This window comes from Lethenteron reissneri, chromosome 38 (genome assembly GCF_015708825.2).
Source record: "Lethenteron reissneri isolate LAM-NWPU_2019-01 chromosome 38, ASM1570882v1, whole genome shotgun sequence".
In the NCBI taxonomy this organism is placed as follows: Eukaryota; Metazoa; Chordata; class Hyperoartia; order Petromyzontiformes; family Petromyzontidae; genus Lethenteron; species Lethenteron reissneri.
The window spans coordinates 4,340,516-4,351,486 of NC_083816.1; the positions used below are offsets into that span (position 1 = coordinate 4,340,516).

Genomic DNA, 10,971 nt, shown 5'->3' on the forward strand with positions numbered 1-10,971 from the left:
ACCCCGAGCCCCCCCCCCACCCCGAGCCCCCCCCACCCCGAGCCCCCCCCCACCCCGAGCCCCCCCCCCACCCCGAGCCCCCCCACCCCGAGCCACCCCCACCCCGAGCCCCCCCCCACCCCGAGCCCCCCCCCCACCCCGAGCCCCCCCCACCCCGAGCCCCCCCCCACCCCGAGCCACCCCCACCCCGAGCCCCCCCCCCACCCCGAGCCACCCCCACCCCGAGCCCCCCCCCCACCCCGAGCCACCCCCACCCCGAGCCCCCCCCCCACCCCGAGCCACCCCCACCCCGAGCCCCCCACCCCGAGCCCCCCCCCACCCCGAGCCACCCCCACCCGAGCCCCCCCCCCACCCCGAGCCCCCCCCCACCCCTCCCCACCCCGAGCCCCCCCCACCCCGAGCCCCCCCCACCCCGAGCCACCCCACCCCGAGCCCCCCCCCACCCCGAGCCACCCCCCCACCCCAAGCCCCCTCCCCACCCCGAGCCACCCCCACCCCGAGCCCCCCCCCACCCCGAGCCCCCCCCCACCCCGAGCCCCCCCCCCACCCCGAGCCACCCCCAACCCGAGCCCCCCCCCACCCCGAGCCCCTCCCCACCCCGAGCCCCCCCCCACCCCGAGCCCCCCACACCACCCCGAGCCACCCCCCACCACCGAGCCCCCCCCCACCCCGAGCCACCCCCACCCCGAGCCCCCCCCCCCACCCCGAGCCCCCCCCACCCCGAGCCACCCCCACCCCGAGCCCACCCCACCCGAGCCCCCCCCACCCCGAGCCCCCCCTCACCCCCGAGCCCCCCCCCTCACCCCGAGCCCCCCCCCCACCCCGAGCCCCCCCCCCACCCCGAGCCCCCCCCCCACCCCGAGCCCCCCCCCACCCCGAGCCCCCCCACCCCGAGCCCCCCCTCACCCCGAGCCCCCCCCCCACCCCGAGCCCCCCACCCCGAGCCACCCCCACCCCGAGCCACCCCCCCACCCCGAGCCCCCCCCCCACCCCGAGCCCCCCCCACCCCGAGCCCCCCCTCACCCCGAGCCCCCCCCCCACCCCGAGCCCCCCACCCCGAGCCACCCCCCACCCCGAGCCACCCCCCCACCCCGAGCCCCCCCCCCACCCCGAGCCCCCCCTCACCCCGAGCCCCCCCCCCACCCCGAGCCCCCCACCCCGAGCCACCCCCACCCCGAGCCCCCCCCCACCCCGAGCCACCCCCACCCCGAGCCCCCCCCCCACCCCGAGCCACCCCCACCCCGAGCCCCCCCCCCACCCCGAGCCCCCCCCTCACCCCGAGCCCCCCCCCCCACCCCGAGCCCCCCACCCCGAGCCACCCCCACCCCGAGCCCCCCCCCCACCCCAACCCCGAGCCGCCCCCCTCCGGAGCCCCTCCCCTCTCGCCCGGTGCACTGTGGGACACGCTTCGTGGACCAATCACAAAAAGCTTCGTGTTGTAAGCTCGGAACGGACTCTACCAACTCATCGGGGTAGAAGGTAATATCGTTACAGTGCTGTACACTCGTCCAACAATACCACGTCACAAAACGAATTACTGCAACGTGTTTTCAGTGTATTACATCTATAATTATTACTGAAGAGTGTGGTTTGTTAATGGGAAAATGCATCTTCTTGTGTGAGTGTGGACGCGTTCACGACTGAGAGTTAAAGCCCCCCCCCCCACGTGGTTTGGTCTCGTCCGTTCTGGAAGCTGCTTGGCGCGTAGCAGCGTTCGTGTCACGCCTTCATTTTTTTTTACGAATTAAAATTGTAACATTTTAAACTGAATGTCGTCGTAACTGGTCAACATATGTGTTTTTTTGTTTTGTTTTAAACGTGTAAGTAATAGTGTTGCTGCGGTTTCGCTGAAGAACTTCACTACCTCAGGGGTCTTGAGGTATCTGCGCCCTCGGTAAAATAATAAAGTCACCGTATCATGATGATCATTTAGAACGATAATACTCCTACGTGCAAGTATAAAAGACATATGCTATTAACTAGAGCCGTGTGATGAACATGTGTGAACTATTTTAATCATTCGCAGTTTTGGTTGATTGGAGATACTCTACGTTAATAAGAGTAACGCACGCAATGGAGAGAGTAACGGTTATTGTGGGCCTGGGTGTCATGGAGTTGAGTGGTGATGGGGCATTGCGGTGATGGGGCTGTCTGGTGATGGGGCTGTGGTGATGGTGTTGAGTGATGGGGCTGTGTGGTGATGGGGCTGGGTGTGGTGATGGTGTTGAGTGATGGGGCTGTGTGTGGTGATGGTTTTGAGTGCGATGGGGCTGTGTGGTGATGGTGTTGAGTGTGATGGGGCTGGGTGGTGATGGGGCTGGGTGTGGTGATGGGGCTGTGTGTGGTGATGGGGCTGTGGTGATGGTGTTGAGTGATGGGGCTGTGTGTGGTGATGGGGCTGTGTGTGGTGATGGTGTTGAGTGGTGATGGGGCTGTGTGTGATGGGGCTGTGTGTGGTGATGGTGTTGAGTGGTGATGGGGCTGTGTGTGATGGGGCTGTGTGTGGTGATGGTTTTGAGTGCGATGGGGCTGTGTGGTGATGGTGTTGAGTGGTGATGGGGCTGGGTGTGGTGATGGGGCTGTGTGTGGTGATGGGGCTGTGGTGATGGTGTTGAGTGATGGGGCTGTGTGTGGTGATGGGGCTGTGTGTGGTGATGGTGTTGAGTGGTGATGGGGCTGTGTGTGATGGGGCTGTGTGTGATGGGGCTGGGTGTGGTGATGGTGTTGAGTGGTGATGGGGCTGTGTGTGATGGGGCTGTGTGTGGTGATGGTTTTGAGTGCGATGGGGCTGTGTGGTGATGGTGTTGAGTGGTGATGGGGCTGTGTGTGGTGATGGGGCTGTGTGTGATGGGACTGTGTGTGGTGATGGGGCTGGGTGTGATGGGGCTGGGTGTGATGGGGCTGAGTGGTGATGGGGCTGGGTGTGGTGATGGTGTTGAGTGATGGGGCTGGGTGTGGTGATGGTTTTGAGTGCGATGGGGCTGTGTGGTGATGGTGTTGAGTGGTGATGGGGCTGGGTGGTGATGGGGCTGTGTGTGATGATGGTGTTGAGTGGTGATGGGGCTGTGTGGTGATGGTGTTGAGTGGTGATGGGGCTGTGTGTGATGGGGCTGTGTGTGGTGATGGTGTTGAGTGGTGATGGGGCTGTGTGTGATGGGGCTGTGTGTGGTGATGGTTTTGAGTGCGATGGGGCTGTGTGGTGATGGTGTTGAGTGGTGATGGGGCTGGGTGTGGTGATGGGGCTGTGTGTGGTGATGGGGGTGTGGTGATGGTGTTGAGTGATGGGGCTGTGTGTGGTGATGGGGCTGTGTGTGGTGATGGTGTTGAGTGGTGATGGGGCTGTGTGTGATGGGGCTGTGTGTGATGGGGCTGGGTGTGGTGATGGTGTTGAGTGGTGATGGGGCTGTGTGTGATGGGGCTGTGTGTGGTGATGGTTTTGAGTGCGATGGGGCTGTGTGGTGATGGTGTTGAGTGGTGATGGGGCTGTGTGTGGTGATGGGGCTGTGTGTGATGGGACTGTGTGTGGTGATGGGGCTGGGTGTGATGGGCTGGTGTGATGGGCTGAGTGGTGATGGGGCTGGGTGTGGTGATGGTGTTGAGTGATGGGGCTGGGTGTGGTGATGGTTTTGAGTGCGATGGGGCTGTGTGGTGATGGTGTTGAGTGGTGATGGGGCTGGGTGGTGATGGGGCTGTGTGTGATGATGGTGTTGAGTGGTGATGGGGCTGTGTGGTGATGGTGTTGAGTGGTGATGGGGCTGGGTGGTGATGGGGCTGGGTGGTGATGGGGCTGGGTGGTGATGGGGCTGTGTGTGATGATGGTGTTGAATGGTGATGGGACTGGGTGGTGATGGTGTTGAGTGTGACGGGGCTGTGTGTGGTGATGGTGTTGAATGGTGATGGGACTGGGTGGTGATGGTGTTGAGTGTGACGGGGCTGTGTGTGGTGATGGTGTTGAGTGATGAGGCTGGGTGTGGTGATGGGGCTGGGTGGTGATGGTGTTGAGTGCGATGTGGCTGAGTGTGATGATGGGGCTGGGTGTGGTGATGGGGCTGGGTGGTGATGGTGTTGAGTGCGATGGGGCTGGGTGTGATGATGGGGCTGGGTGTGGTGATGGGGCTGGGTGTGATGATGGTGTTGAGTGCGATGGGGCTGGGTGTGGTGATGGTGTTGAGTGCGATGGGGCTGGGTGTGGTGATGGTGTTGAGTGCGATGGGGCTGGGTGTGGTGATGGTGTTGAGTGCGATGGGGCTGGGTGTGGTGATGGTGTTGAGTGCGATGGGGCTGTGTGGTGATGGTGTTGAGTGCGATGGGGCTGGGTGTGGTGATGGTGTTGAGTGCGATGGGGCTGGGTGTGGTGATGGTGTTGAGTGCGATGGGGCTGGGTGTGGTGATGGGGCTGTGTGGTGATGGGGCTGTGTGGTGATGAGGCTGGGTGTGATGGGGCTGAGTGTGATGATGGGGCGGTGTGGTGATGGGGCTGGGTGTGATGATAGTGTTGAGTGCAATGGGGCTGTGTGTGGTGATGGTTTTGAGTGATGGGGCTGGGTTTGACGGTACCGTGTCTTGATGATGTTAAGCGTGACGAGTCTGGGTGTGGTGATGCCGTGTGTGTGGTGATGCCGAGTCTGTTATGTGATTGATGCTGACGCTGCTGGGTTCACTGAACCTGTCTCGCTGTAGGAAGTAAATTCATCTCTAAATTTAGCGCCGTGTTGGCGTCACTGTTTTGGTGCCTCCAAATTTTGCGCTCTCTGCTCGAGTCCACCTCTCTCTGCCCCCCCTCACTCCTCTTCCCTGCACCTCCGATTGGCACGGTTGGCTATGTAAGGCACGAAAGAAGTTCAACATGTATACGTATATTGTATTTGCCGTGTGTATGTATACAGAAATGGATGTGTCTTATGTGATGTGTTGTGTGTGATATGATTGCGTGTAATATGTAGCTATTTTTTGTTGTATGTGATATGTGTTTATATTTTTGTATTTAGTGTGTGTGTAATATGTGGCGTGTGTTTTGTGTAATGTATGTTTTGTATTATTACATCGTAGGATCATGAGAAAGATGTGGCGTCTTTGGGATGCCTTTATCCAACAGTGGTTTGATCTTGACTGATGATGGTGTGTATTATACATGTTGTACATACGTTGTTTGTGACGGTTGTACGTACCCTGTATGACTGTATGTGCTGTGTGGTTCCCTTACTTGCCAAGTTACTCGTAGTGCCTGCATGCTCCTAACCGCCTCTGTCCCATAGGCGGCGCTGTGCATCACAGCTGTCCCCCCCCCCCCCCCCCCAGACAAGGCATGCTGCCTTCCCCCTCACTCACCTCTAACTCGCCAGTGTGTCCCCCTCTCCTCCCAGGCAGCGCTGTGTATCATGACGTCCCCCCAGAGTGTACTATCGAGTGCGCTGTGCGTGCTGCTGCTGGCGGAGCTGTTGGGCGCCACTCAGCAGCAGCAGCGCGACCACTACGAGGTTCTGGGCGTGCCACGCTCGGCCTCGCAGCGCCAGATCAAGAAGGCGTTCCACCGGCTCGCCATGGCGCACCACCCCGACAAGAACAAGAACCCCGATGCAGAGGCACGCTTCCACGAGATCGCCGAGGGTGAGCAGCGGCGCCCTTGTCAGATAGGGCATCCCCGTGGAATCCTGACCTCGGGGTCAGAATTCTTATACATATCAGTTGGACACTAGGTTAAAAATACTGTTGCTGTAGTTGCGTGGTGAAATCGGCTTGTGTGTGCGGGTGCCTTTTGGATTATTACATTGCGGGATTGCGAGAGGTGGCAACGGCTTGGGGAGTCCTTCATTCAGCAGTGGCTTGATCATTGCTGGTGATAACAATACGATACCTGCCTCCCCGCCTGGGTCAGCATAGTATGTAGGTATCTTACAACCGAGTTCAATTCCACATTTGTTTAAATGTCGGTACAAGACTAACAGGCAAACTCCCAACATAATTATCGATGGGAGAATGAGAATGACACACTGGATGGAGGGGTTAAAACTATCCCAGGGGGCGGGGTGGGGGGGTATAAATAATTTTGAGTACAGGGAGTCCTCTACTTGCTGATGGAGATGCGTTACGACGACCCCATCGTAAGTCGAAAATATCGTAAGTCGAAGGTGGCCTAGCCTACCCAGGAGTCTTAAAGAATGGTGATAATTTAGCAAAACAGAGCAATTTACAGTACCGTACTGTATAAACTATATACTGTATGTATTTATTAATTACAATACTGTATTGCACGGTAAAATGTAAAGTTAAAAAAACGAGGTCAATTCTTAGCCTGCCTATATGAACTGCAATTTAATAGAAACTTTTTTCAGGAAACAATCCTATCTGCTAGAATTTTTTTTAACATGCATTGAACGTATCGTATCGTGGTAACCTTAAAATGAAATCGCTAAAGCTATGTATCATACATGCATTGAACGTATCGTATTGTACTGTACTCACCAAGATTCTGTCCGTCGTCTGCATACTTGAACGATGTTAGGTTGTTGATGGCAATTTTGTCGTATCTCCATCGTAAGATCGAAATATCGTAAGTCGGACCATCATAACTCGGGGACTACCTGTATTTTAACCCCGCCGCCACACTCTACGCAGGCAACTGCAGAAGTGGCGTGTGATGTGTTAATGGCGACCACTGGGTGGCAGTGCTCGATTTCCCAGTGGCTATTTTTCTGATCGCTGGTTAGACTGGAGGGCACGTGACGTCGCGAGCCAACAATGGCGAGGGGGTAATAACTGAATGAGGTGTCCTGGGTTCGGATTATTTTCTTGGTTTATTGGTAGACTGGTTTATTTAGAAAATTATCCCTGTGTAAGCTCACACTAGGCGTCGCTGCAGTGCCCCATGCACCCTTCTTCAGAGTGCAGCGCTCATTGCATGACACTAAAACTGAAATTTGTAATGCTCTGAGCTGGAATTTAGACAAATTAATTGTAAAATCTTCTTTATAGTGCAGGTCTGCTTGTTGGATCTATTGCTGTAGCTTTTCGCTTTCAGCCTCAGCCACCAGCTACAGCCTCTGCGTAAGTCATCCCTGTGTGGTACATAATCTTCTCCACAGAAAAGTTCCCTGTAGCATCTCCATGGGGCCCCAACTGGTAGCCTGCCTGCACAAGGTCAGGGGCTAAAGGGATCTCGGAGTGGCATCGGTGGCAGAGATGGCGTGTACAGTTGCCGGAGAAGCGGGCGGATGATAAGATATTCATGTTCTTAGGATTTTTTTCGGTAAAGTCACGTAGGTAAAAAATTAAAATGAATAAAAGTAAAACATTTTTTTTATTAATTAGAATTTTTTACCTACGTGACTTTACCGAAAAAACCTAAGAATATGAATCCTTGCAGTCACGAAAGCTTCAAATCTAGGATGATAAGATGTTACACGTTCACTGCTCATGTCTGACTCGTGCCATTGTCTCCCTTGCGTCGCATGCAGCCTACGAGGTACTGTCTGACGAGAAGCGGCGCCGCGACTACGACACGTTTGGGTGGCGTGCGGGTGCTGGCGGAGCGCCAGGCAGCGGCTTCAAACAGCAGCAGCAGCAACAGGGGGCGGACTTCGACTTCAACTTTGACGACTTCTTCCGGCACTTCGACGACGCGCCCAACTTTGACTTCGGGAGGCAAGCGGGAGGAGGAGCCGGCAGTCGCGCCGACTCAACGTTCGGCTCGCACCACCAGCGGCCCCGGCGCGCGTCCGCCCGGCAGCAGTTTTTCGACACAAACGGCCTGTTCGAGGAGCTGTTCAGGGCCGACCCGCTCGCCGACTCCATCTTCAGCGGCGCCAGCGCCAAGGCTGGGAGCAGGGGGCACGCTCACGCGCACGCTCACGCTAGCGCGCACACTAACGCGCACGCTCAAGCGCACGCTCAAGCGCACTCGCATGGCGGCGCCAGGTCGCAGCACTGCCGTACGGTCACACAGAGAATCGGAAACATGGTGACGACCTACACGGAGTGCTCGGGGGCATGACACTGTCCAGCCCCCCCCTCCCTGCAAGCCCCAACCTTTCCCCACCTGCCCCCTCATCATCTCACCCAACCCCACGTAAGTGCTCAAGTGTTATCGAGCCGCATGCGGCAACAAACTTTCTTAAGCAGGTTGCTAAGTGGCTCAAGGAGTTTCTAATGGCCATGCCAGAGTCACTGAGCTGGCAACTGCTTGAGACCCTAGGTTTGAATCTGGGTTGCGGCAGCCTCCCTGTGATGATTAAACTGCCTTCTCAAGTGTAGTGAGCTGTTGGTCTCTGCCAGTATCACCAATGACTGCACAAAAACTTTTTAATTTTATTTCGTACAATTCGGTTTATTTCAACTCTTGAGGACAAAAAAATGCAGTTCAATAAGACATAGCCGAAACATTATTTGCAGGGCATGTAAATAGTGTGTTCCTCGTGTGGATAAAGTCGGCTTATTTCAGTGATTTGATTTGCCAAGTAGTTCTTAGGTGTCATCTTCTGGGGTCATTCTTGGACACAAGGTGGTACATTTTTCCTTTCTTATTTACAAACTTTCTATCCGCGATGTTGGCTGTCCACGAATCGCATCTGGAACTTTACTCGGCAACATCGAGTTTTAGAAGCATCTGCCGACATTGCACGTACGATGTTCGTAGACCGATATCTGCAAATTTAGCTATTCACAAGCATTTTCGGAATGTATTGCTCGTGAATAACGAGGGAATACTGTGCACTGTTCCCTGCAAGAGTTGTGATTGGAAATTCCTTCGTAAGATGACACCACAAATATCACATTTCAAATATAATCGGGAGAGCGGAAAAACAAGCTGAACTTAAACCGATGAGTTTAAACCTATCAGTTTTACATTTCTATGATAATTGCCGCTACAGCTGCTAATTTATTTGCGGCGGTCGCCTGTCCGTGTTTTGCGACCTGTGCTTTCCCCGTGCCCTCCTCTCACCGGGGCCCACCCGTGAGCCCAAGTGACACACGGAGGAACGCGCGGTGGAGCGTGATGGGGCTTTAACGCAGCTCCCGACATACGTAAAGTTTTTGGGGGGTGGTGTGCGGAGTGGGGCAGTTTATTCACCGTGACCAGACTGTGGTAAACATCGGGGGGGGGAGGGGGGTGGCCGGCGAAGTGCGACGGGTGAAGCCGTGGTCGCCATGAGCACAGTTTCATCGCCCAGTCAAACAAATTCCTTGCTTATTAAGCAGGGCCACGTGACGCAGGGTGCCTTGCCGCTGATCCCTGGGTCTGGACTGTGGCCAGGACGTGCCAAGTATCGGTGTACCCAAGAAGCATATGTGTGAGCATGGGTACACGTGTGTGAGTGTCTGTGGTGCATCTACTGGTCATCTCAGTCAGCCAACCCATGGCACCTGGGTCTGTCCCGGGACCTGTCAGCGAGCCTTCGACACTTCACGTGGCCTCAAAGTGCATCTGGCCTGGCACAGGCGCCGTGGTGACGTCACCGTCACTTAGTGGCAAATGGCGGGTATTGGTATTGGTGTCCCCGTGTGAGTGTCCGTGTTCCTTGTGTGCCTTTGTGTATCCATTTGTCTCCCATGTCAACCTCATGACCTGTGTCTTTGTCCCCATGTGTCTCTGGTCCCAGTCCCCATGCATGTCTGAACCCTGTGTATTTTTTCCCTCCCGTGTCCTCATTCCCATGTGTCTGTGTCTCGCGTTTGTCACGTTATGCGTCTGTCGTTCTGTCTATCCCTATTGAGTTGACCGCGTTGTTGACCGTAGCCTCTGAAAGCCAAGTGCAATAATGAAGGTAATTTTTAATTACTAATTAACTTAAAGCGCCCGCCGTCTGGAGGTGTGCGCGTACTATAGTCGTGGATTGTTAGTGATGGGACACGTGCATTATTACATTTTACTAAGCGGAACGTGAGAATCCTGAGCCTCGGTGACCGCTTCTACACGAGTTAAACCAGTTGATCGCAACCGTTTTCACCAAACCAATTCAGCTTCGTGCCCGAGATGGGTTAAATTCACAGCGGTTTCACAAAAAAACTAGTTTTACTTGGTAGCATACGAAATAGCGAAAACCAAATCAAACCTGGAATGCGCCCGATCTCATCCGATCTCGGAAGCTAAGCAGGCGCGAAGCATGGATAGTGCTTGGATGGTTGATCACCGAGCATTAAAAAAACAAACGTAGGCTGCTTTGGGGTTAGGTGGTGGGCAGCAGAGGGCAGTGCAGCAAAAATCATTGAACTGGACCATGCCCCCACGTCGACGCTTTCCACCTTCAACCCACACTGGCCAGCGTGGTTAGGTGTCGTCAAATAATCATCCCGCGACCCGCATGGCGTGTGGAAGCCCTCATCCAACGGTGGATTGGCAAATGTGGCCGTCTATGTACAGTGTACGAGTTGAGCAAAACGTTTGAACCGGTTTATTTTGTTGCGTGTAGAAAGGGCCGCCGCTGCTGCTGTTGGAGCGCTCGATTGTGAGCGAGGATTGTTCCTGAAGCAGTGTGGAGAGAGAGTGTTCAATAAAACGATGAAGCTCGCTCTGTCCCCGCGTGTTATTGTGACAGCGCCGTGCTTTTATTGCTGCAGCGGCAGCAACAACAGCCGCCACACGGCCCCCATGAAACCCTTCATTCACTGGTCAGTGGCGTACCGAGCTAAACTTTTGGGAGGGGGTGGGGTTGCAAGTTATTTTACCACGGTCCGGGAGGGGATCCTTGTGTGTGTTTGCCTGCATGTGTATGGTCTTTTGTGTGTGTATGAAATTATAAAAGACAGACACCCACCCCTCTTAATAGTCTTCAACAGACTTGGGCAAGTGCTGTAAGCGGAGCCCTTATTCGGGGCCCGAACCGCACACGTGAACAAAAAAAGATATATAAAACGTCAACGACAAAATCGTCATCTTGTGATTCCGGAAACCCAAGCATCGTGTTAAAGAAGAATTGGCCCTAATACAACAGGCGGCTCTTGCAGCGAGTCTCGCCGAGAATGTGTGTCCGGCTG

At 55.8% G+C, this 10,971-nt stretch overlaps 1 protein-coding gene and 1 pseudogene across 2 annotated transcripts; both read left to right on the plus strand.

Moving 5' to 3' along the window:
- Window positions 1–1,321, plus strand: LOC133351731 (basic proline-rich protein-like; annotated as a pseudogene).
- Window positions 1,322–1,682: 361 nt separating this feature from the next.
- On the plus strand, window positions 1,683–10,504 carry DNAJB9 (DnaJ heat shock protein family (Hsp40) member B9). 2 transcript variants are annotated; one of them, XM_061566991.1, is made up of 3 exons: window positions 1,683–1,894; window positions 5,364–5,607; window positions 7,455–10,504. In XM_061566991.1, the coding sequence occupies exons 2-3, from the start codon at window positions 5,379–5,381 to the stop codon at window positions 7,988–7,990; spliced, it is 765 nt and encodes a 254-aa protein (XP_061422975.1). In that variant the 5' UTR covers window positions 1,683–1,894; window positions 5,364–5,378; the 3' UTR covers window positions 7,991–10,504. The 2 variants fall into 2 exon arrangements, with proteins under 2 accessions (XP_061422975.1, XP_061422976.1); XM_061566992.1 differs by having other exon boundaries at window positions 1,683–1,879.
- Window positions 10,505–10,971: the final 467 nt, after the last annotated feature.

Bases quoted from the DNA above. Each gene is read 5' to 3' on its own strand.
- DNAJB9 (XM_061566991.1), top strand. From the start codon at position 5,379: ATGACGTCCCCCCAGAGTGTACTATCGAGTGCGCTGTGCGTGCTGCTG. The intron at 5,608-7,454 runs GTGAGCAGCGGC...CGTCGCATGCAG, and splicing joins CTTCCACGAGATCGCCGAGG to CCTACGAGGTACTGTCTGAC.